Here is a 27,353-nt window from a genome sequence, read left to right on the forward strand (position 1 = left end):
AGGGAATAATGGCACAAGAATTAAATGTTTATATCTCAATGCCAGATCAGTGCCGAAGTACTCCCTGGAGATCTGGGACACCATCAACGAATTGAACCCTGACCTAGTCTTTATCACGGAAACTTGGTTAAGTGACAATAATTGTTCCGACATTGCCACCACCCAAAAATGGTATACCACAGAAATTAAAACCCTAAAAAGAAATTGTAAAAACAGGGAGCATACTTGGCGAATGTCTCGCTCAGATATGGACAAACTAACCTATAAGAGAGAGCTCAGAGCGTACTATCTAGCCATATAAAATGCTAAAAAACAACATTATGCACAAAGAATAAACGAAAACGGCAATTCTGTTAAAGAATTATATAAAATCATAAATGAATTGTGCAAACCCAACTGTCTGTCCCAAGCACTACAGCCTTCAAGTGGAAACTGTGAAATGATTAGCAATTACTTCACAGACAAAATAGAGGAAATATATGCTACTTTCAATTTCAACAACAGTTCAAAAGTATCCACCTCCTTTCCAAAAAATGTTGGGTACAGTACGACAGTAGCCACCTCCTCCCTCAAAAATGTTGCTAACCTAAATAGCTTCATTCCAAAAACAGAAGATGAGGTTGCCAGCACTATGCAGGGAATTAAATCCGGACCACCTCTTGATCCTTGCCCTCACTTCATCTTTAGACAGCTTATACCTATCTTAACGCCTGCCATCACACAACTCTTTAACAAATCTTTAGAAACAGCCGTCTTCCCGGAGATATGGAAACAAGCCATAGTCACCCCACTGCTAAAAAAAAGCAGGCTCGAATGTAACAAACCCAGCCAATTATAGACCCATTTCCCAACTTCCCTATCTTTCTAAAGTGATGGAGAAACGGATAAACAGACAGCTGTCTAAATACCTAGAGGATAATAACTTATTGGATCCAACTCAAACAGGGTTCAGAGCTATTAACAGCACAGAAGCCACACTGCTGGCTGTTACAGACAGCATTGGAAACTCTCTGGACCAGGGTGAAGGGGTGGCCCTGATCCTTTTAGACCTGTCGGCGGCGTTCGACACGGTCTCCAACCATCTCCTGCTGGAGAACTTGCTAGAAAAAGGGATAACTGGGAAAGCGCTTCATTGGATTGGCTCTTTTTTACTGAATAGAACACAAAACGGTACAACTGGGAGCTTTCCTATCCAAACCCAAGCAACTCAAATGCGGGGTCCCGCAGGGAGCATCCCTCAGCCCCACTCTGTTCAATGCCTATGTATCACCCTTGGCACAAATTGGAGCACGGTGGGGTCACGGTGGGGTTGTGTGTCATCCTATGCGGATGACACACAACTGATAATTAGGTTGGGGAAGGGGCATGAAGACAGCAAACTAAAACTCCACAACTGCCTAACGGAAATGGCCGTATGGATGGCAGATCACTGCCTCAAAGTAAATGCGGATAAAACCGAGATTCTACTGTTCGGTGAGGCAAAACACATATGGGACAACTCATGGTGGCCCGACACGCTAGGAGATGCCCCGGCACCCAAGCATTCGGCCAAAAACTTAGGCATTACAGTTGATGACACACTATCCATGCAGGCCCACATCCGAGCCTTGTGTGGGAAAAACTTTGCTACTCTAAAACTTCTGAGAAGACTCTTCACATGGATTCCCCTAGAAAGCAAGAAGTCAGTCACACAGGCCCTACTGGTCAGCAGGCTGGACTATGGGAACGCAATTTTTTGTAGGCATGCCAGACTACCTATTTCAACGACTGCAGGTAGTGCAAAACGCTGCAGCTAAGCTAGTATGCAGAAAAGGCAAATACAGCTCCGCCAAAGAATGCCTAAAACAACTTCACTGGCTGCCCAAGCGCCAAAGAGCCTGCTTCAAACTCATAAGTCTTGCTCACAAGACACTCAACAACAAAGGACCTACTATTCTTCAGAACAAGCTACATTTCTACTCCCCTGCTAGACCACTAAGGTCACAACACCTTGCTCTTGCCAAAACAAAGAAAATAAAAAAGATTAAAGCAGGTGGACGTACCTTTTCTTACCTAGCCGCACGACACTGGAATGCACTCCCAGTGGAACTTAGGTTAACTACCAACTACAACATCTTTAGGAAAGAACTCAAAACACATCTCTTCCCCAAAGACTGATGCACGATACACGGCCAATCCAGCCCCCATCCGGTAACATAGTCCTTAGCGCCGTGACATCCCTCGGGATAAATGTTGCGCTCAATAAATAAATGAATAAATAAATAAATAAATCGTAGACACCCCCCCTTCCCTTCAGCGCCTTGAGACCCTCACGGGTGAGTAGCGCACTTTACAAATGTATTGATTGATGTTGACTGGGCAAGTGCACCCACTTGCCAGTCCCTAAACCTTCCATTTTCTGCATATAAGTCACCCTTATGGTAGGCCCAAGGGCAGTGTGCATTGTAGGTAAAAGGTAGAACATGCCCTGATGTGTATGGCACGCCTAATAATGAATTACAGCCATTTTCGTGTTTCACTATTGCTAGGCTACCTGTTCCCCATAGGCCAAAATGGGCAGTTTGATTATAACATCTTCTAATCCTAACTGACTCAGGGAACTAGGTAGAAATTCAAGTTTAGTATACCTGAACTCAATGATAAAATACATCTTTTAGTGAAGTTGGTTTTAACATTCTGTGTTTGAAAATACCACTTTTAGAAAGTAGGTATTTTCTTGCCCAACTGTCTGAGCCTGCCTCTGTTAGGTTGTGTATTCCTTATCTGGAGTTTGAGTGGCAAGGGTTGGGGGATTCCAGGAGACAGAGTGAGTCAGCACAGGGCTGAATAGAGCTATCTGCATGTAGATGGCTGAGAGGAGTTGCACCTGGGACCTGAATAGGGCCGTGCCTGCCTACCACAATGCTGGCTCCACCTCCTGTGGTGCGTCTGATGTCCCTGGCCCACACTGTCAAAGGAAAGAAGGAGTCTTGTCAACAAAGTGATCCAGAACCAACCAGAACTGGTTTGTACTGGGTACAGGAACCTCTGCCTTCAGAGGACAATGGATTTGCTAATATAAATATGGGAACCCAGACCCCAAGATTTTAGATCACTTTTGGGAAACATTTAGAACCTTTGCTGAGGAGATGAACCAGAGGAACTGAGGAGACTATCTCTAAGCTGAGTGCTGTTTGAAGGATTGGCCTGCAGTGGTTGCCTGACTCCCAAAGAAAGGAGAAAGGATTTTGTGCTACTTTCACATCAACTTGTAAAGGATCTCCAAGGGCTTGAGATAGAGCTTGCCTCCTGCTGAAGTCTGAGGGACAACAGACTTCACCAACCAGCTCCCCAAGAGTTCTTTGGAAGTGCCTGCTGTTGTGTTGTGCCTTCTGAGGGACTCCGTGTTGATAGGAGATGTAAGCGCGACTCACGAAGCGTGTCGCCACTGCAGCCGCTGTCATCGCATCACTGGAGAAGGGTGGCGCCGCTGTCGCTTCGCCTCTCAGAAGCGCCTCGAATCGCCGGATAAGAGTGTTGCCGTCGCATCAGATGCCGTTGCATCACCGGAGAGGCGGGTCGCTGCCGCTGTCTTCGCATCACTGAAGAAGTGTGTCGCTGCTGTCACATCGCCGAAGCATCTCGCATCACTGGAGAAGAGTGTCGCCATCGCATCAGACGCCGTTGCTTCACCGGAGAAGTGTGTCTCAGGGCCTGTCGCGGCTCAGAAGAATCGTTGAGTCGCTGCACGCCCTTCGACAACAACATTTTTGTTTCATTGCACCGCATCTTCATCGCATGACTGCGCTGCTGGTCGCATCGCCACGGAAGCGCAGTAAGAAACCAACGCATCACCTCCCCATGCAGAGAAGAACCAACGCATCCCCTACGCAGCAGTAGGGACCCTACACATCACCGTTCTTGCGTATAAGGAACCGACACATCACCTTCCCTGCAACACTTTCGTTGTAGAGTGTTACGCATCCAAAGGTACATTAAACTTAAAGTGTTGCATTTTACATCTAAAGAGAACTAAGCTAATTCTACCATTTTTAAAGTACAGTATTGTGGATTTTTGTCGTTTGTGGTCCTGTGTTAATTCTATATAAAAGTACTCATTTTTATACTACAACTTGTGTGGCGTCCATCTGTAGTGTTGTCACTGGGTTACTGTATGTGTTCACAAATGCTTTACACACTGCCTCTGAGATAAGCCTGTCTGCTCGTGCCAAGCTACCAAGGGGTGAGCAGGGGTTATTTTAGGAGTGTTCCCCTTTACCCTGACTAGATGCAAGGGTCCCTATTTGGTCAAAGGTACCTACCTCTGCCAACTAGAAACCCCCAAATCTAACACTTTAAATGTCAGAAAGACTGACATGGAAAGCCTGTCTGAAACGGATCATCATAATCCAGACGGCATATACGCCGTCCGCAAGGGATTATGTTGCAGTTTCTGACTGGCAGATGGGCTCCTTGAGCTCTTCGGAGGCCAGCTGGAATGACGGGCCGGTTTAACTTCTGACCACCATAATCCTAATACTGCAGTCGAAAGTCAAACCAAGTATGTCGGTCGGAGGCTTTCCGACGGACATTCTAATTAGGCCCTGTATAAAAACGAGGCAGCATCTGTGAGGCCTGCACAAATAACATGACTATAGTTGTCCTTCACTTGGAACCAAACACCCAATTGTAGCGCCTGACTCTGAGGCTTACTCAAGGGAGGTGGTGTGGGCTAGTAATCGCCATTTGCAGGTGCGCAAAAATAACACTCAATTGATTGTCCAGTCTGTACTTTGCTTTATAAAAGTAAGAGTACATTTATTAAACACACACACTACTCAGTACTATGCACCAATTTACAAATATACATAAGCTGTTGGAATTACTTTGTGACATTGCTTAACATCTCCACCCCTCCCGCAGGGAGGGTGGGGTCTAGTACCACCACTCCCATGTATGCACATCAACTTGCCCCTAATGCAATTAGTTGAACATATCCTGGAGCGAGGGGCCCTGCGCACAGGCACCAACCCAGTGGCGTCCCCCCCAATTACCTCAACAAGCATTAAACAAGGGTACACCTGCCTTGGTGACATGACCCTAACTGAGCATGACCATAAAGTAGGCCCCTCTACATCTTAAGGGCTAACAGTCTGGGGTCTTCACCTAAGCGCGCAGTAGCAAGAATACATGTTTACGCACACTTTGGAATGGCAGTAATCATAACAATTCGGTATCATTAAAGATGCATTGCAATTACAGCCCCTAAAGGCATCACCGATGAAGTCACAGGATTACTGCCTACTCAGCCAGACACCCTAGCAGGAATGTCTGCTAACATAACCCCACTTTGCTTATGACATGCCTTACACCAGGACTTCACATTACACAGGTGATCGTCAGTCCCTCTAAAAGAAATAACAATAGTAAAAGCATTTCTGGTGCAATTACCCCTCTTCACCTCCAGGGGATGCTCTTCTCAGACATCCCCAACCCAAACCTTCATCCCGTGGAGCACTTTTCACAACATCCCTAGCTGTAGAACAAAGGTTCCAGCTCAAAAGATGTTTATATGTTGGCTGAGCCCTTCAGCTCCCCTGGCACCTTTGTACTCATGTGGTGGTGAGCCCGTGCTCCTGGGGCTACCACAAGCAAAGAACTCGATGTTTGCCCTTGCAGGCCGGTCCTGGCCTGCAAGGCATTATGGGTGTTGTTGAATATTTGATGAGCGACTCTCCGGCTGCTCCGGGGAGAGTCGAGATGTGGGCCTCCGGCTGCTTCTTGGGCCTCGTTGGGGGGCCCGGTCCCACCCGGACCCCCAAGGTATGTCCCTCTCCGGCTCGGGGAGCCCACCCCGGGCCACTCCGCTGGGTGAGGGGGGCCTGGTCCCACCCAGGCCCCTGCCGCTCCCGTTCTTCCCGCGGGGTCCCGGTCTCACCGGCCCCCTGCGCCGATCGCAGAGGTGAGGGCAGCAGCGGGAGCCCACCCCCGGCTGCCCCTGCCGGCTCCCTCCCGGCCCACACCCTTGTGTGCGGCCGCGGGAGCCGGTGGGTGTATTCGCGTCTGCCCGCTCCGGCGGGCAGACGTGGAGGCGGCTCACTGGCTGGTGGTACTTCAGGGGGAGTGTGACGGCACTCCCAGAACCCCGCCCCACCTCCTCATCACTCCAGGGTCCATGGATAGGGTCCCGGGTCCCTGGGCACATCTTCGCGCCGCCTTTACTTCTGCGGGGCCTGGGGATGGGGTCCCATCCTCCTCCTCCTCCCCATGGGAAGCGAGACAGCGCTCCCCGTCTTTGGCGGGGCACTTCGGGCCCGAGGATGGGGGCCCGGGCCCCTGGACATCTTCGTGGGGGGGGGGGGCGCGACGGCACTCCCCCGCCTCAATCTTCGGTGGGGGCCAGGGTGGGCTCCTGGCCCCCATGCAGGGCAACTTCACGGGGAGCGCGATGGCGCTCCCTGGCTTCCCTTCTCCGTGGGGGCAGCCCCCGGGACCTGACCCACCCCGGGGGCATCTCTGGGACCGGCGGCAGAGCCCCACGTGCTTCGTCGTCGGTCTACTTAGGGGTCAAAGGTCGCCTAACTTCCGGGGCCATATCTCCGCCCCTGGGGGTCCGATCTGCCCCATTTCGCGTCTTCTTGCTCCTTGTGGCGTCCCCGGCCACTGGGAACACTCTCCTTCGCCTTCCAGGTCTCCAAGAAGGTTCATTCTGCAGGGAGTGGTCTTCTCTGGCTCCCTGCGCCAGCCTTTCACCTGGCTCTCCTCCTGGGCCTCTCTTCTCCCTGCGCAGAGGCCACTGCTTCTGAGCACCGGTCCTGGGATCTTCTTCTGGTGCGGTTAGGGCCCTGGGGGGCAGTCAGGGGGTACCTCCTTCCAACTGCCCATTGCGCCAAGCTCCAGCACCTTTCGCCTCCGCAGACCACACCCAGAGAGAGCTTCTCTTCCTGTGCAGGTACTTTTTAAAAGTTGAGTAAGGGGCTGGCAGGAAGTCTCTGTGTGTCCTATCAAACAGCGACACCTCACTTCCCTGCCCCCTCCCTCCTTGTCCAGCCTCTGGGTTGTTCAAAATGGAGTTCTCCAGTGTCTCTGGCCACATGGCCTCTGAAACCCAACTCCTTCCCCCCTCACTGCCTTCCCTCCTTGGTGCAGCCTGGTGCCTGGCACCCAGCGACAGCAGTTGATGGGACTGGCTTGTAGGTCCACCTATCTTTTCTCCTTGGAGCGAAGATCTTCGCTCTGGGAAGAAAGGTCATTAATCTAATCTGCCAGGGCCAGACCCCAGCCAGGGACTCAGAGAAATATGTCATTTCTGGACGACCCAAAACCAGTACAAATATGACTTTGAACTCTGCAGAATACTCATTTTCACATCCGCTACACTGGACGTTAGTGCGTGTCTGGAATCTGTAGGCCTTGTGGAAGTCATTTTAGCCATGGGCCCCACATCCCCATAGGGGAATAATGAAGTGAAAACACAGTAAAACACACTGACTTATCCTGGCATGTTCCTTCCCAGGGTATAAAGCCTATTCCATGTCACCACCCAATTCTGCATAAGTCCTGCCACACCATTCACTCTATAGCTGCTCCTGGACTGCGCACGCTAGGAATCTCCCCTGCGCAGCCCGTACAAGTGTGCACACGCAGGTACACCAGTGTCTACATGTAACCAGCACGGTGCCCCATACTCTTGCTGCTGCCAGGGGTACACCAGTAAAATCTCCATGCAGTCTCCTTCATTGTGAGTTTACTGTGGGAGTGTCCCAGATTATGAGGCTCCCCCACAATAAAAGCTCAACAATTAGGTGCTCAAAAAGCGAAAAGTCCGGGCGGCCGCTAGTGTCAGAACCACCATTTAACACAGGCCCTTAATCTCCCAGGGCCAAAAAATGAATGTGACCTTGTGTAATGCAACGGGTTCTAATGTAAAGCACACCAACACTTTTTGGTAGAGTTCATAAAATAAAAAAAATAAAAACACACAAAAAAATCATAGGCTAAGTTAAGTGACTTTGTAGTGATGGGCACTTCTACCTGTAGATTCCTTAGAAGTAGAATAGATTCCAACTCTGTACCTCCTTGCAGGTGAAGGGCCTGAGAGAGTGGTCAGACAAGGAAATCCTGGAGCACAAAACGTGCTCAATGGCACCCAATTACACCTCTGAATCAAAGGAATAATGCTTATTGAACGTGTGAAAGGAAGCCCATGTCAACGCTCAACAAATCTCAGCCACAGAACACCCCTGGCAAACGCTAAAGTAGAATAGTTTGCTCTGGATTCCCTCATGCAGTTCATTTTTTTTTTTTACAAAGGGATAGCTTTTTTTTTTATATATTATAACCCATCAAAATAAACTCCCCTTCAAGACTACCTTGTCGTCTTCACTGTCTTTATACCCCCAAAAGAGTTGGTCTTCAGACTATATCTCCTTTACGCAGTCAAGGAACCGCTCTATAGGGGTCCAGCTGATTTCATTTTTCGTCCTCCTTGTTGAGCTAAAGTGAAGGGTAAAAGGTAGGAAGGGTAATAGATTGCCCAAAATGGAAAGGGGTCATCGCCTTCAGAAGGAAAGCCTGTTTAGTACTAAGTACCTGTTGGTCCAGGTAGACGTATGTGAACAGATGGCAAACGCTCACAGATATGCCTCGCCGAGGTAATGGCTACAACTTTGAAAGTTAGTAAACATAACTGACAACTAAGAAGGGATTCAAAGGCAGCCTCCGTCATAGTAAAAACAAGATTCAAATCTAATTGGAGCATTACAAAAGGTGCCTGATGAAACATTTGTCAGTCCCTTCAAGCACCGGATTGGTGACTGGAAAAGGGATGGCTGGTAGGGAAGGCAGAGATCTACTGACATGTTAGCAAAGTGTTCTTTGACAGTGCTAACTGCTCGAACTAACTGGGGTAGCAACAGAGCAAAATAAAGAACTTCTGACCAGTGAGCTTTTCAAATATTTTTTTTAAGGCTCTACATTCTGCTCTGCACACTATGCGGCGAATTTGTTTAATCCTCCTGAGTAGACCCATTTTGTGGTGGCACGACAAGCTAACAACATAATGTCAACCACCTCCAGTGGCAACTGGAAGGAGCTAGGCTGAGCTCATGCAATCACCAGGCATAAAAGGCAAAGCTCAAGAGGTTCAGGTGCAGCACCTGCCCTCTGACTGGGATAGGAGGGCCACCCTGAGACAAATATGGAGAGGTAGCACAAGGAGAGTCACAAGAAGTCTGCATACCACAACCTTCCCACCTAGACCAGGGTGAGGAAAATGGCGTAGGCCTGGTCCTGGTGAATCTTTCTCAGCACTCAAGGAATCAAGTGTATGGAAGGGAATGGGTAATGAAGAGGGGAAAAAAAATTAGGGAAAAACCCAAAAAAAGGAGTCCCTGAATTCTCAGTGCAACAGATACTAAGGGCACAGAATTCTGGGCAATGAGGTTTGTTGAAGATGGCAAAGAGGTCCACATGAGGGGTGCCCACAGGGCAAAGACAGTCTGAACCATCTCCACTTGTGGTCTCCTGTATGTTTCTTCCTCTGTAAGATTTAGAGCACGGTTCTCCATTGCCGGTCCTGGAGGGTCAGATCCATGCCAAATTTAAGCATATCCACATTTAGATAAATGTGGTTATTTTAAAAATCTGGCATTGATCCGGCCCTCCGAAACAGACATTGGAGAACCCTGATTTAGAGGAAGGAATTACACAGGTTACCACTTCCTTCTCTAATGGTTTCTCCGGGAAACCATGTAGAACAAGCATTGGCATTGCCAATAGGTCTTGCCTTTGGGACCTTATAAGTGTTTAGCCATGCAACGGTTGATGTTGTTGCACCAAGGATATTGTGCTGTATAGCTAAATACTTATAAGGTCCCAAAAGCGAGACCTATTGGCTATGCCAATGCTTGTTTATATATTAACTGATCCAGCATGGAAGGTACCACTTGAAACAGTAAATGAATAAATGAAGAGCGGGAGCGAAAAAGTAGAAACAGAACCACAGAGTTGGAGGGCCATGGAGGAGTTGGGAGGAGGAAGCCAAACACTAAGGAAAGAAGAAAACTGAGCACTGGTGGAGAAACACGATGGAGAGAAGAATAAGGAGCACAGGGGCGCACGGAAGAAGCACAGGAGAAGGTGAGCAGAACATGAGAGGAAGAGCAACACAGGGATGCAGAGAGTAAAAAAGGCGGGTGAACGCAATATGGGGGGGCAAGTTGGAGAACTACAAGACAGAAATCAGCACATGTGAGAGCAACACGGAAATGCTGGGGGTTGAGCATTTGAGAGGCGAGGCCACTATAGGGAGAGATCTGCAAAACACGTGCATTCTCGGTACTTAACCAAAAAGTAAATAGTTCCCTATAAGTAAACAGTGGAGAAATACAGGTCAGCCAATCAAACTGATTGTAAAGAGCATATGCTGCTGGGGGAGTGGGGGGGGGGGAGAACAAAATGAGCAAGATATTAAAAAGGAAAGCCACTGAATAAATAGCAAATGAGTGACGCACCCAACCAATGGTAAGCAACAGGCAGGCTGTAAGCCTACAATAGGTTTTCACAACCAGACAGGGAGAGACCTACAAACTGGCAGAGGAAAAACAAATGCAGGGCTCAGAGCTAGAATACCATTTTGGTATTGATACGATTGGAAATGAGGTATCGCGCATCAACACTGCTCACTTCCTGTAAGTTCATTTATGAAAAGGTTTGCAGCATTCCTTGTAACCTTTGACGATATGCCACTTGCTGTAGACCCGGAGTTTGAGTTCTACCTGCCAAAACAACACGTGGTCAGAGTGAGCATGAGGTGTATGCGCAGTTGTCACTGTTCTTTGAACCAGGGTTGAGAATCTCCAACAAGAACAGAAACAAGAAGCACGAGCAAAACGTGTGGGCGAGGAGAGAGGCGTGCGCGCAGTTGGGAAAGCAGTCTGCTCTTTTTGGAAGCACATGCTCTGCTTGTGGCGCGCCGCTGCGCGCTCCCTCAAGGTGTATGCCGCCACAAGCACGAGTATGTGCTTCCAAAAAGAGCTGAACGACGGCTAAAGGTCTCCGATGCAGCGCATGCGTGCTGCGTAGGCGAGACCTATAAAGGATGTTCACCTTAAGGCGAGAAGGAGCATGTGGATGATCTTAGTCGATATGGGCTTCTAAAATCATTGAGCAACAGTTTGGTCAGTGACGTCATCCACATCAAGGATAGATAATGTGCCTCACTGTCAATGGATTGTTTGCACACCTCTGAGCATAGGAAAATGTAGATATTTTCAAATTGCTAATGGATAACCTGATATTCTCAACATCGGTTGAGTGCTGCAAGTCATTGAAACCCACATAGAAGCATGCTTTGAAGTAAATAAGGAAAACCGAAATGGTTGAGATTGTCATGTCCCTTGTTAAAAGTCAACAAGACTTCAACGTTGAGGTAGTGTTCCTCTTCGATAGATATTAAGGGACATGGCACTTAAGAAATCTGACATCTAGAAGAAAGTAGTTCTTCATCAGTCAATGGAGATTGTTTAAGTAGAGCACTCTTAAAGAAAGGGGCTGCCAATCTTAAATATTAAAGGTGACAAATCCTCTGCCTCAGTAGCACCACAGAATCCTCACTGTTCAGCCCATTCTGCTTTTCCAGATTCAAGACCTGCCTCATACTACAGCAGGATCTTACGAGAATGAGACCTTTCGGCCTTTTTCCCTTCTCCATAACTTTGGAGTGGGACATGATATTTTGCACACTGGAGGTTTACGCAAAATCAACAGCAACTACATCTTTCACAAGAGGTGTACTTCGTCCTCTTTACCACACCTTCATTTTCAGAAATAGATTAATCTTTTGTGATATTTTAGTTCTGGAAGAGTAAAAAGAAGCTGTGGCTCAGGATCAATCAATAAATCAGAGCATTTGTATAGCGCACTACTCACCTGGAGGGTCTCAAGGCGCTGGATGTAGGTCATGCATACATAACAATTGATCCACCACTAGAAATCTACTTCTCACAGACACGCAACCATTTCACAAGTATTGTCAAGCTATCAAAAATAACTTCTCAAAATAAGTAAATTCCAGATACCGATCTTTCCCAAGAAAAGCAGCCAGCAACCTACCAATGAATTAAAATGTAACAACATGCAACAAATTGATTCTGATCATGGTAAGCTAAAAAGGAAAACATTATTAACGTACTTAAGTTACGAAACATGTAGTATCCAGTGCTCTGAGGGTTTCCTCACCCTTCATAAAAGCAAGAGGGCCATGGCCTCTAGGTGAAGCGCCTGCAGCCCATCAATCACCCATTAACGAAAACACCGCCCCAAAAAAATAAATGAATGGGCTTTGAGGAGATTTTTATTGTGATTCCTAAAACTTCTAAATACGTAGGAGCCAACGATTTCCTGCCTGACCAATGCAAATATTCAAAACAAATCAATTTAGGAAATTATCTAATGAACTTCATCAGTAGTTTTCAAAGTAATTAAGCACACGGGCATACTTTGCAGGAAGCAAGACCGTGCGTGCAGTATGTTTTGGGTGCAAAGACATGCTGGCCTGCAACTGGAAAGTCAGTGGCAGATGGCTAAAGCGATTAATTGCATACAAGTGGTCTTTTACATCCAACTTCTTACCTTTTCCTTTTCACGATTTATTAAGAAAAACAAATATTCAAAGCTTCGAGGAATTACTCCTCTTAGGTTATGAGTGAAGTTGTCAGACTCAGATGGCCCTAAGGAGAAAAAGTGGAAACATGAGTATTGAGCAACTTATAATTTCAAAAGCCTAAGAAGTGTATAGATACAAGATACTGAAGTTACCAATAATATTAGCATAAAATATTGACATGGCAAAAATAATTTTCGAGTTAGGATTAATCAAGGGATTGTAAACATGCAATGTAATTACTGAAAATGCCATATATTATGCAGGTAAGATTATATAATGCCACATTACATAAAAGTAGGTACCACACTTCATTTTATTTGAGAAATAAACTGTGTAAAGAAAAATTAGAGAAAATGTAAACAGTGCATCATGCTTTTCAAGCAGCTGCTGTACCCTTTAAAAGTGAACCTTCATTCACATCGCATTATTATTTAGGGTCAGATATGCAATGCACTGGAGAAGGGAAAGACAGGTGGAGAGACGGGGGGCAGTCAACATAAAGGGTGAATAGACTAGATTTCTGCTGGCACCATCCAGCCTGCATAGTGATCCAACATGTATCCTGCATTTGAATAGCCTCCTCTAAATATGCTGTGCAAACTCTCCAATACAACGAAAAACTGTTTGGAGCCCAGGTCAGACAGTCATGCGGGTAAAGGCCTTGGGAGACCTGCATCTCCATACCACTAAGATGGCAGCACGGACCGAGGACAGTTGGCATGCCTATATAGATGGTGGCACAATTTATTTTTATTTTTTTAACTCCGCTGACAGTCGGTGGCACTGGCAAAGAGACATAAAACTGCTTTGATTTAACATGAGCACGGGACTGGCGTACCACGTCGGAGGGAGGTACAGCTAAGGAGAGACTGGCACAGCACTTCAGACATTCCCCGACTCCAATGGCCTGGAGCAGAGGCGGGCATAATTGAAGAGGAGCCCGACACCTCGGTTAGGTGTGGGATGGCAAACATGAGACACGACAGGCAAGTCACAGGGACTGGCTACCCATCTTCTCTTGGACTTTTCGTCTCAAACAGGGACCAATCTCTTTCTATCTCTTCCCCCCTACCATCCACCCACCTGAGGCGCTTGGACGATGAGAGTTGGATTTATAACTTCTCTGCCATCACCCCCCTCCCATAAAAAAGTGGTGTATTAGTTGAGGTGGGTGAGAACCCATCTCGAATAATGAATCCCAGTCTGTGTCAGGTGAACCACAAAAGTTACTAAATAAAAATGAGCTTAAGCCTCTGTTAGCTTGGCACAAAGCAGTTGGGTTTCATTTGGAGTCAATGTGTAAAGTAATTCTGCAGTACTCAGAAAGTAATAAAGTGAAAACACAGGACAAGTAAAATCCCAAACCAATTGACTAATTTAGAACAATAAATTATGTTTTAATAAATAAAGTGACATTTATAGCGCGAACATGACCACTGAGGGTATCGGAGCGCTTTACAGATTATGCATCACAAGGTTATAATACAGATTATGCATCACAACGGTATAAGCATACAAAACAGAATAAACAAAGCGACAAAATCAAAGTCTAAAATTATCCAACAATCTTGTGAGGTAAAAGAAAACACACCAACAGGCAAAATTACAGTCTAGAATTGTACGACCTAATCGTGAACCAGGTGACTGGGCCAGAGTCAATGGGTATGGACCTAGAATCCGATGAAGGTGCCAGGCTGAGGCAGAAATTTCTTCATCAGGAGCCCTTTGACCTCTTTTGTGAAGAAGACTGTAGAAGGGTTCACCCTGACTTCGGGGGGAAAGGGAGTTCTAAATGCTCAGAGCCATCCCTGAGAAGGCTCGGTTATAGGGCTTTTTTTCTTGAATTTTTGAGGTTTAAGCAAAAAGGTGCTTGCGCTTCTGGAGGCTATAGAACTATAAGAGTTCCAGTTTCTGCGCTGGGTACAGCAGAGTCTTGAAGTAGATGGCTTTGTGAGCCATGCATGCAATTTTTAACTGTATCTGAGATTCATATGGAAGCTAATTCAGTTCCCACAAGTCCGGAGAGATGTGGTGGTATTTTTTTGTGCCAGTTAAGAGCCTAGCAGCGGAATTGAGAGGAGCCCTAAGAGGAGCCGTCCTCACTCTACGCAGGCAGCAAAGTGTTGCACTACCATAGTCGAGCTTTGAGATCACTAATGCTTGTACTGCAACATTTAGGTCATGAGCAGGGAGGAAGGGTTTGAGTTTCCTAGGTAAGCTGAGTTGGAAGTTAGCTCCTTTGGTAAAGGAACTGTGGTGCTTCTGCATGTTCAGGTTTTTGTCTAGAATGATACCCAGAGATGATGCCCAGTTCACGAGGTGTGGTCTGCAGTTAAGAGCAGACAGCTGATTCAACCATTGTTCCATGACGAGGGATAGGTTGTGGGGTGAGATCAGTAGGAATTCAGTTTTAAGAGCATTAAGCTTCAGGTGATTGCGTGTCAGCCAGCTTTGTGTTTCCGGCAGGACTGAGTTGAGGGACTGAATGTCTTTGGGAGAGGTGATTTTCAGGTATAATTGGGTATTGTGTGCATACATATGATAGCAAATGCTAGATGATTTTAGAATTTCTGTGAGAGGCTCCATGAACAGGTTAAAGAGCATGGGGGACAATGCTGAAGCTTGTGGAACCCCCAAGGTGACTGGTGCAGGGTGGGACAGTGATTGGTCCATCTTGAAACTTTGGGATCTGTTCTGAAGGAACGAAGAGAACCAGGTTAATACCGGGCCAGACAGCCCCATCCTGTGTTACAGGAGGTCAATTAGGTGATCATGTTTGACTGTGTCAAATGCTGATGAAAGGTCCAGAAGGATCAGTATGCATGACTCATTGTGATCCACCATTCTAAGCACATCATCCACGATGTGCGATAGCGCCGACTCTGTGCTATGACCCGGGCAGAAACCAGATTGGCATTGGTCCAGGAGTTGGAAATGGTCGATGTGATGACAAAGTTGGGCAAGCACACATTTCTCCAAGAGTTTTGCCAAGGTCTGTGGAATCTAGATTTGGTTTCTTTAGGATCGGGGTAACCGGACCCGATTTAAGCCAATCCGGAATTGCACCTTGCATAAGAGAAGCATTGACGATCATCGCCCAGAGTGTTAGTAAGGCGGGTCTCACTGCCGGGAACAGGTTCGATGGCAGAGTCGTTGTAGTGATTGGAAGGTTTCAAGGTCAACAACATTTTGCGAATAGTCGGTTCATCCAAGGTTTGGAACAGACTCGAAGATGCATTGTTTTGGGGCAGAAGGGCTGTATAGGTCAGTGATATTCGACTCGGAGGGGCCGAGCGTAGTTCAGACTCGATCTTGGTAGTCTTATCCCTGAAGAATACAGCTAATTCTTCACAGTTCAGCAGTGTCTCTTGACCCAGAGCTGAGAGGTTAGGATGATTATTGGATTGGGACTGGAGTTCAAACAGCTTTTTCTGACTTTTTTTGGCTTGATCTTGTGGAGTTCTAAATTAGGTGGCCTTCGAACATCTGATATGTTTATTGTATATGCTTCGCAAGGATCTCAGGTGACAAAGATATTCAAAGGAGAGGTAAGATTGCCACTTCCTTTCTGCAAGTCCTAAATTTATTTTTTCTGCATAAAGACTATCATTGAACCATGGTTTGGAGAGTTTAGCAGACACTCTTAAGCTGAAATGGTGCCACCAAGTCAAGAACATTAAGCAGTGCGTGGTTATAGTAGCCCGTCAGGTCATGGACATCAAATATGTTCATGGGGGGGGGGGCAAGATGTTATCACAGAGCTACGTGGGGTCTTGCGAATTGATGTTCCGTAAACATCTTTTCAACTGTTTTGGGTTCTTAGTTTGGGCTCTGCTTGCTATTACCGATTCAAGGACGAGGAAGGTGATGCAATAGTGGTCTGTCCAGTCAAATGGGAGGATCGATTTCAGGTGGAAAGAGTTGGGCTTACCAATGACAACATCTAAAGTGATTCCTTTGATATGCGTAGGGCTGTCACATATTTGGATAAGGTTAAGTTCAAGTAGGAAGGAGTTAAGGGTATTGACCAGCACATCGTTTACATCATTCCAGTGGAGGTTGAAATCACCCAGGAAGATCTGAGTGCCCTGGAAATCTGTGTTGGCCGAAATAATGTCTGATCTGTTCTGGGAAGGGAAGGTTGTCGCGAGGGGGGGTGGTAGCACGTGTGCAGTTTTCATGAGTGATTGTTGCCCTCTGTCACTTCAATGCATAGGTATTCACAAGAGGGCAGGAATTTGGCATGAACGACTTTCACTATTAGATTACTACGATGTAAGCAAGTGATACCTCCCCCGTGCCCACTAGTTCTGCCCACTGGTTCTGACATAAAAACGACAAAACTCCAATAAATAGAACTGGGCATATTAATTTTTCAAGTTTGAATTAAAAATAATGCCAAAAAGCACCAACAATTATCTGTTCGTGCTAAACCGGGTAAAAGGTAAGGCCGACTGTAATGGTTCGCAGGTCGGCTACATGACCAGGTCCATTCCAGTGAAAAGTTTACCTTTGGACTAAGAATTTTATGGAGGAAAAGTGGTCGCCTATGAGCCTTTGGCAGGGTACGCTGCAATCTGGATCCGAAGCGAGACTTGACAACAGCAGCTTGATAAAGAGAGGGTCCCACTGGGATCGCCAGTGAAGACAAGCAAAGTCCAAAGTCTGTCCCCAGCAACGTTGACAGGTTGCTCGGTGTCAGTCCAGATCAAACCCTCTAGGTTTGGGCTTAGAAACCTTTCTGGAAGTCAGCTCTCCTTCAGCAGGGCAAACCAGCACGTTGAGGCCCACCATCGATTGACATGGATTGCTGCATCTATGACTGTGATGCAGTTCTCCGTCGGTGTCCAGGCAGAAACTTGGCAAAACGTTTATAAGTCCCTGCTTTTGCAGTGTGGACAGGAGGAGCACATTAACACTCCAAGGGTTCAGGACCAGCCCCAAGGGGCATTATTTGGTGGTTAAAACTCACTGAAATAGAGGTCAGCAGCAGGATCCAGGGTGGGTCTAGAGCTGGAACCATTCAAGTGGGCAGCTGCATGGAGAGACTGCTCTGGAAGCTTGGTGTGTCCCTGTAGCTCAAACAGGAGGTCAGATAACTGATTCTTGGAGTTCCCGCTGACTTTTTTAAGAGTGCCCCAGAACTCAGCGCCAAAATTCTTACTAACATTTTTAACGCCACAAGAGATTTTGTTTTTCCTATCAGCTGGTCGAAGTCTACCATTATACCAATTTTTAAAAAGGGACAAAGAACAGATCCAGCCTGTTATAGGCCAATCTCCCTAATCGATTCAAGTGTTAAGATCCTGGGAAGAGTCCTCTTAGGAAGACTGACTCAGCTCTTAGAAGGGAAGGGCATTTTATCGAATGCACAATATGGCTTTAGAGCCAAAAGGGGAACCTTAGATCAGTGTTTAAATTTAGAACTGATCATAAGTAAATATGTAACTGCCAAGGGGGGCTCTCTGTACATGGCCTTTATGGACCTCTCCTCAGCTTTTGACCTGGTCAACAGGGCTAAGCTGTGGGGGGTCCTTTTGGCCATGGGCTTTGATGCCCCACTGGTGGGGTACTTGGCAGAGTTACACAGAGACCTCAAGACGTCGGTCAGAGTGACCAGGGAAGGAAGATGCACCTGTCACTTTGAATCAGGGAGAGGGGTTAGGCAGGGATGTATCCTTGCACCCCTTCTCTTTACACTTTATATAAATGGTCTTGAGGCAGTCTTGGCAGTGTCCCATACTGATATTTCGCGCGCAGGAGAGATAAAGATACCTGTCCTCCTGTACGCGGATGACGCTGTCCTTTTAGCACGCTCTGGAGTGGCACTGAATAAACTCCTCTCAGCCTTTGGGGATTTCATGTCTTCGCTGGACATGAAAACTAATGTAGAAAAATCCCACGTAATGATAGCAGGAGCCGCAGGCAGGAAAAGAAAGACTAAAACTTTCTTTTGTTCAGGGAAGGAGGTTAGGAGAGTCCCATCTTTTCCCTACTTAGGCGTGATCTTTGACGAAAAAGGCAAGTGGGGCCCCCAGCTTTTGGCCAAAAGCAACGCAGTAGCAAGAGCGGCTGCTGGGCTGCTCGGATTTGCTAAAAAGCTCGGTGCTCGCCCCATGGAAAGCATTATAAAGGTCTATAAATCCAAATGCTTATCGGTTGCTCAATACGGCTCTGTTATCTGGGGGTATACTAATCATGAGCATGATAAAATTCAGAAAGTAGAAAATAAATTCCTGAGAACCCTGCTTTCTGTCCCCCAGTCAACTTCTACATACATAACACATACAGAGCTCGGTCTGGGCTATATTACCGATATTTTGAAGGCAGCCCCAGTTATTGGTTGGTTGAAAGTGTGGCTCAATCAGGAGCTTACTCTAAACCACCATATTTTTAAAGATTGTTTAGCCCTGGACAATGTACATAACATCCCTTGGTTAAAATATGTCAAGATGCAGTTAACTCGAGTTGGCCGATCTGAACTTTTTTCCTCTCCACATTTGATACATTTAGAAGACGTAAAGACCGTCAAAAATCTTTTGACTGATCGTTAGGTCCTGGAGAGGGAAGCCACAGAGTTGAACAAACCCACGGTTAGGAAACATTGCACGATAACATCTGTCCTAGGTATGGAACCATATCTTTTTTCGGTACATAAACCATACCATCGTTTCCTCCTAACAAGATTTCGTCTTGATTTAATTCCTTTTATTGTGGGCAATTTTAAAAAATGGACTAGACCTGAAAATGCCGATCCTTGTGATTGCGATCATTTTTCTATTCAAGACACGACGCACTTTATCCTGTTCTGTGGTCACTACAAAGAGAGTAGAAAAAAATTCTTGCTGCCTATACTGTGCAATATGGGTTTTACACAGGTAAAACCAGCTATGCTATTCCTGCAACTCTTACCCAATTTAAAAGTGGCATTTTATGTTGCTAGCTTTCTGGTTGCTGGTGCACGTATAAATAAGCATCGTTTTAGTACTAGGCACTCTGTCCCTGATTAATGATTACCCTCTATATCTTATTGATTTTACATTTTTTAAGATTATCGCATAATTTTATCTTGTATAATGTGTTTTTAGGGTTTTTAAAAAAAAAATTGATATGTATTACTATGTGTCAATGAAATGTTACCGTGTATTGCACACAACAATAATCCCCACAACAAGGCTCGGATTACATCCAACGCTCTATTTGCAGTGTAACCCGTGGCCGCTGTGGTACTGCGCAACACAAGTCCTATCCCACCGCTCTGCCACCAAATGTTGGAAATGGGGGTTGCCCAAGTCTCAAAGGGGGTAGCATGGCATCAAGCGGGCAGGCCAAACTTGGAGGACATGTGAAGCACTCACGCAGTACCCTCAGTCAACACACCAGGCACACTACAAAAGAGGCAGGACACCAATTTGAGTTGGAAAATTAAGCAGTTTAGTATCTCCAACCTGCAAGGCAAAAATGCATTAACAGTGTCATCATAACACGGCGCCAACTGGCACCAGAGCCAAGTACTTCAGAGGGGGATTATTTACATAGGACCAAAAAGGGATTGAGTCCATAGTCCATAGCAGTAAGGAAAAAGGATGGTTAATAAAACATTAGACCTGGGGCCAATCTGGCGGGGCCAACTCAGGCTCTCATCCTTAGGGGGTTGGCTGAAAATGTAAGATACAACATTATGCATAAATACACCTCATGCATTATAACGCCAATCCCCACCCCTGTAAAAGAAAACATCAGGGCATCATAGTACCTCATAAATAGGAGCACCTGTAATAAAAGGCACTATCACCTGCACGGTGGCACAAAAGCATGCAATTAACCATTAGATGGGAAAGTGGCCTCACCATCAACGTATCAACAGTAACCTAAGAGCCAGGCCTAACCTCAGGGACCATCTGGCAACAGGTAACTATGGCATTTCATCAGGCATGTCACCGGGCTAGGTGTATCAAACATCAGGCGGAACATACATCGCCTAGCATTAACATCAGGTAGGGGCCCTCCTCATAGATAAGGAACACCTGTACAGAAACGGGTAGGCTCCCTCTACCATCAACCTAGGGCAACTCTCCTCGGGGCAGACTTATAGAGGTGGGAGGTCAGGCCTAAAACACTTCAGGGGAAATTAGGCAACAAGCAAGAAGATGCATTCCAATGGGCCTCTCACTTGGCTGTGCATGACAACCCTTTCCCTGGGGACCACTACAACCTACTACCTCCCTCCTGTGATCCTTAGGGTGAGCAGGGGCTTCTATAAGCAGTTCAGTACGCCTCCCTGGTATCCTGGGGCTCTGAGGCAGCAGTCACCAACAGCCTTTATTTGGTTTCTAGGCACTTGGGCCCCACTTAGTCAATAGAGGCAGGGTGGCAGGCGGACACCGACCCTGTGTCCCGTTGCCCTCTCTACCCCCCACACCGTATACAGTTGCCCACACTCACCGGGCTGTCCAGGGCCTCCTTCGCGGTAGGGCAGGCACCGACAATGTGCCTCGAGGCCCGGGCTTTGCTGACCCCCACGGGGCTCCCTCGTGGCTACTGTCCTTCTCCCCTTCGGTCTCCTCGGACCGGCACGGTGCTAGGGGCTCTCCTCTGTGGAGGGACAGGCATCGATAGAGTGCCTTTCTGCCCCCTCCTCTCTCACAACAACCGGGCCCCTCCTTCCTCACAGGGGGCCCGGGACTCACATGCAGCCTCCGCGTGGTGCTAGGCCCAGACGGGACTCCCTCCTTCCTCACGGGAGCCTCAGATCAGGAGGCGGGGCTGGCACCGACAGTGTGCCCCGGCCCCGCCTACCTCACCGGCCCCTCGCGTGGGGGCACAGACCGGCGGGGTGGCCTCCCGCTCCGGGTGCTTCTCTCGGGGCTCCCACCTTGGCACGGGGGCCCCGCAACAAAGCTTCACCCGGGTCCCCCTCCTACCTCACGGGGACCCGGGGCTCCGACTCTACCTCTTCCTGCCTTTCCGGCCGCCCGGGCCGGCAACCAATCCCTTCGCGGCGTTGGCGGGGGCGGGCCAATGACGCGGCCGGGCGCCCCCGTCACATGACGTGAGTGCCGCGGCCTCAGGGCCTAGCGCGGCCCCTTCCTTACTTCGGCGGCCCTCTCCTGGTACCGGGGGCCGCCGCAACGACGCCGAACACGGCGGGGGTCTCTTTGGCGGCGCCGGGCTGCGGCGGTGACGGTGGCATCAATAAGGGGTAGGCTCCCTTCTAATTCATTATTTATATAGCGACAGAAGCGCGCCTCCTCAAACAGCGCTATTCACAGCACACTGCTCCTTGCCACAGTCTCCTCAGGAAACAGCGTTTTCCACCGCGCACTACTCCTCAAACCACAGCGCTATTCACAGCGCACTGCTCCTTGCGCCCACACGGCAGTTCTGGGGCAGATTAGCGCTTCCAGATTATAGCGCTTCCTAGGGGGACACAGCAGGCCCTCAGAACAACGCGTTTTTCTTCCCACAGAGCTGGGTAGGCAGTCCAGGGCTTCTAAGGACACGCAGCTCCTCCCAGTCCAACGCTTAAGGCAATGCAGCAGCAGCACTTCCAAAGGGGGCCACAGCTTCCTGGGGGCACCAACCTCCCCAAACAGCGTCTGACAGGCGCACCTCACGGAGGGGGGTGAACAGTTCCACAGCCAGCCCCAGGGGCACACTCCTCACCTCCTGGGGGGTTCAAGCCCACAGCATTCCTCCTCATGTGGGCACCTCTTTCCCTCAGCGCTGGCGTAACTCCCGGTTCCCACAGTGTCAGGGACCTGGGTAGGGGCCCTCCCTTGTCAGGGGCCCATGGGGACAGCAGCGGGGGGTTTATAGGGGTGCAGGGCCCAGCTCACAGGCCCATGTGGCGGTAGCACCTCACAGCAGGTCCCCCCTCTCTTCTTTGTCCCTGCGCTGACTGACTCTCTGGTGACACTTCACCCTATTTATACTCTCCTCCCAGGCAGTGCCAGGACCTTCTAGAATGTTGGCACATCTAGCCTAAACTGGTTCTAGGGGATGGGGTGAGCACCCTGGGTGCCAGGCTTTCCCTCCAAAAGCTAGGGGTAGCTGGGTAATATTATCTAGACCGCTGACCTATGTCAGTCCAGTGGCAAAACCCATGGCCATGGCATCCATTTTAAAAGCAATACATTTCAGTCAGGTGCAGTTTTAAAAATGGGGGTGCAGTTTTAAAATGGGGGATTTTACAAGTGCTCACATTACTTCAGGTAATTACATTTTTCACAAGATGTCTCACACCACTCATGGCCTATACAGGTTTAATCCCATGGGGGAGACATTCAAGTTAGAGGGTCAAAAGCGAAAAATTTGGGGGGGAAAAGGCCAAGTCCAACAGGAACCATATCTTTTTTCGGTACATAAACCATACCATCGTTTCCTCCTAACAAGATTTCGTCTTGATTTAATTCCTTTTATTCTGGGCAATTTTAAAAAATGGACTAGACCTGAAAATGCCGATCCTTGTGATTGCGATCATTTTTCTATTCAAGACACGACGCACTTTATCCTGTTCTGTGGTCACTACAAAGAGAGTAGAAAAAAATTCTTGCTGCCTATACTGTGCAATATGGGTTTTACACAGGTAAAACCAGCTATGCTATTCCTGCAACTCTTACCCAATTTAAAAGTGGCATTTTATGTTGCTAGCTTTCTGGTTGCTGGTGCACGTATAAATAAGCATCGTTTTAGTACTAGGCACTCTGTCCCTGATTAATGATTACCCTCTATATCTAATTGATTTTACATTTTTTAAGATTATCGCATAATTTTATCTTGTATAATGTGTTTTTAGGGTTTTTAAAAAAAATGTTGATATGTATTACTATGTGTCAATGAAATGTTACCGTGTATTGCTCGCTCTTTTATGATTTTAATTAATCGAATAAAGAAATTTTGACTGACTGACTGACTGATTCTTGGAGTCACTTCTGGAGTTATGAGTTCCAGGAAAGCAGACCCCGTGTTCCTTCAAGTTCTTCTGACAGCAGGACAGTCCTTTAGATTCTCCACCATTTCAGGAGTGTTCTGAGAAGGGTACTGGCGATGCCACATTTATGCCCAGTGCCACCCTGTGGGTGGGGGATATTCTTGGGGTAAAAGTTTCCAGGGATGACCCTACCCACTTTTGCAGCACTTCCTGTGTATTTTGTTGTACTCTATTCCACAGTGCCCCTCTCTACCTAAATATTATATGGCAGAACTTTCACTCTGCTTGTCATAGCTCCCTGTGCCCACCAAGAAGTGTGGCTATGATAATGGGCAATTCTTTCCTTGTGGTCACGCCAAACTATTTCTGGAGCACATCCCACGGGGTTTGGAGCCAAGCTGACCAGCAAGACTAAAGCGAGGCAGGGCTAGATGTGAACTACATTCATCAAAGAAGAGGGATGAGGAATCTTGTCCCGTTCAGTTCCCCAGGGGTAATATTTTGATTGATCAATGAGAAAGGGACACTTGTATCTACACGAACCATTGGTTCAAATTGACAACCCTCATAGACGCTGAAGATTATTATGACGATGCGGTGTATTTGTTTTTCCGCCCCTCATCAAGCGTCATGGCATAGTCATCGGGTGGTCAAAGGTAAAAGTATGCCAGCCTCACCCGAGGCACCTCTGGAAAGGTGTAGAAGTGTCCAGAGATCAGAAGTGGTACCTCCAAATGGAAAGGAACACAAGGTCAGACTATGAGGGAAGTGATAAAAAACAGTTGCACACCACAGGCAAGTTTATTCAAAAAGGTGAGAACTGTTGGCTAAAAGAATCGGGTATATTCGGTAATCGTGTAACTAGATTATCATATACAATTAGTTGATAAAAGTCGACATGTTTCAGCTCCCTATGGCCCAGCTGGGTCTGTGGAGCTTTCGTCAGGACAAATACAAGCAAAGTGAAGTGTACTTACACAACTTGTGCAGTATTCATGTGCTTAGGTAATCACAGATTCATTTTCCTGTATATTGGGAACACAAAACACAACATCATATTGTTCATATATGTGAAGTCGGCATACTGGACTGGCCAAATGTGTCACGGTCTATGACACACTATTCTTATTAGAAGGTGCCAATTTATCAAATGTGCATGATAATACATGCACACAAACTCTATGTGGGCGGTGAAAGAGGTGGAAAAAGCAGGAAATGGTCTCAAAAACGGAAAGCGAACATCATTTCTTTCTTATGACGCTAGCAATGTTATGGTAACCTATGTCATCATCATTATCATTTTCTCACTGGAATCATTTAGAAAACATCGTTTAAAAGAAACGCTAGTTGTATGGTAAGCATTTGTATTTATAGTCTCATTCACTGGTTGTCTTAATTAAATACATGGTTTTGTGGGTTTGGATGTCGAATCATTGTATACGAGCCTGCCTCAGGATGAGACTATGCAAATGCTAGAAGATTTACTGTTCCAAGAAGATTGGGCATACCACACTCCTCGCCATTTTGTTTTGGAATGCTGTCACATGCTTTGTACGGACCTACACGTGGGTAAGTTAGAAGCCTTCCGAGGCTATCCCTGGCGGGGCTCCACTGACTAACGATGCGAGTCACGCAATGTGTTTACTGTTTACAGCCAAGACCACAACTCCTAGCGGCTCTTAGCACCCTGAAGAGGAGAATTTCTCCGTGTAATCAGGTATTTCAAATTGATTCGAATATGTACTAGCGTCATAGCTTCATTTAATAGCCTTATCCACTCAGCTAAATATGTACACAGAAAAACCATGTATTTAATTAAGACAACCAGTGAATGAGACTATGAATACAAATGCTTACCATACAACTAGCGTTTCTTTTAAACGATGTTTTCTAAATGATTCCAGTGAGAAAATGATAATGATGATGACATAGGTTACCATAACATTGCTAGCGTCATAACAAAGAAATGATGTTCGCTTTCCGTTTTTGAGACCATTTCCTGCTTTTTCCACCTCTTTCACCGCCCACATAGAGTTTGTGTGCATGTATTATCATGCACATTTGATAAATTGGCACCTTCTAATAAGAATAGTGTGTCATAGACCGTGACACATTTGGCCAGTCCAGTATGCCGACTTCACATATATGAACAATATGATGTTGTGTTTTGTGTTCCCAATATACAGGAAAATGAATCTGTGATTACCTAAGCACATGAATACTGCACAAGTTGTGTAAGTACACTTCACTTTGCTTGTATTTGTCCTGACGAAAGCTCCACAGACCCGGCTGGGCCATAGGGAGCTGAAACATGTCAACTTTTATCAACTAATTGTATATGATAATCTAGTTACACGATTACCGAATATACCCGATTCTTTTAGCCAACAGTTCTCACCTTTTTGAATAAACTTGCCTGTGGTGTGCAACTGTTTTTTATCACTTCCCTCATAGTCTGACCTTGTGTTCCTTTCCATTTGGAGGTACCACTTCTGATCTCTGGACACTTCTACACCTTTCCAGAGGTGCCTCGGGTGAGGCTGGCATACTTTTACCTTTGACCACCCGATGACTATGCCATGACGCTTGATGAGGGGCGGAAAAACAAATACACCGCATCGTCATAATAATCTTCAGCGTCTATGAGGGTTGTCAATTTGAACCAATGGTTCGTGTAGATACAAGTGTCCCTTTCTCATTGATCAATCAAAATAGATGTGAACTACGTCTGGCAGTGTCAGGGTAGGCCTAATTTGAGGTTTGGTGAGGGGCTGGGAACAGTCCCCATGCTATCCTGCTCAAGGATAAAAAAAATCCAAGCCCTTTGACGGTCTTGGAGCAATTCAAATCTCACCACAGGGGAGCAGTCAGGAGAGACTTGACACTGGCAGAAATTACCCTTTTAGCTTAAGCAAGAAAATGGAAACTTTCTAAAAGTGTAATTTCCAAAACAATAATATAAAATCAGACTTTACCATTGAGCTAGATTATTCATTTCTATTAAAATGATTTAGTTAATCATTTTCATATCTGTCCCCAAACTACATTAAGCAATTACTAAATGTAAAAGAATAAACCAGTGTTAACCTATGAGTGAACTAGCCTTGCCACAGTTACAAACTAATTTGGAAGTTTTTTTTACTGTAAGCGAATAAAAAAAAAAAATGTAATCTACATGCGCTATGCTGTAAATACCATGCACTATGCCCTATGGGCATTGGGGGTCTACCTTACATGGGACTTCTAAGCATTAAAAAGGTAGGTTTAAGCCTGGCAAAAGGTTTATTTTTCCATCTGCATATCACAACTGCAATGGCAGGTCTGGAGACAGGTTTTTAGTGCTACTTTAATAGGTGGCACAATAAGCGTTGCAGCCCACTGATAGTATTTAATTTACTGGCCCTGGATACATGCAGTACTGTATACTAGGGACTTACGTAAATTCATTTTACCAATCAGGTATGTCTTAATGTTACAATGTTTAATGGGGAGAGTACAAGCACTTTAATACAGGTTAGTAGGAGTAAAGTGTCCAGGGTCCTATGGCCAAAAAAGCTGGCAGGCAAAAGAAGGCAAACATTTGAGGAACTACAAGGCAAATGATGGCAAGAAGTGGGAGCTAAAATAAAAGAAGGCAACCACCGATCGGACACTGGACTACCCTCTCTGTAGAAAATGATGGCAAGCCCCAGGGGTGCCACAGCGAGCCTGAGGAGGTGGGAGTGAGGTATACCCACAATGAGAGAAACAGGAGGATAGTGCCAGGTGGTAGAA

At 46.7% G+C, this 27,353-nt stretch overlaps 1 protein-coding gene across 3 annotated transcripts in view; it reads right to left on the bottom strand.

Annotated features, from left to right (window-relative positions):
- Positions 1-27,353, bottom strand: part of KIF15 (kinesin family member 15) — a 927,215-nt gene that overhangs the window by 742,602 nt on the left and 157,260 nt on the right. For all 3 annotated transcript variants that reach the window (XM_078663524.1, XM_078663523.1, XM_078663522.1), the window contains exon 6: positions 12,613-12,710. In XM_078663524.1, coding sequence (XP_078519650.1) covers positions 12,613-12,710 — 98 coding nt within the window. The remainder of the gene's footprint in view (positions 1-12,612; positions 12,711-27,353) is intronic.

The sequence above is a fragment of the Lissotriton helveticus genome, chromosome 10 (genome assembly GCF_964261635.1).
Source record: "Lissotriton helveticus chromosome 10, aLisHel1.1, whole genome shotgun sequence".
Taxonomy (NCBI): domain Eukaryota; kingdom Metazoa; phylum Chordata; class Amphibia; order Caudata; family Salamandridae; genus Lissotriton; species Lissotriton helveticus.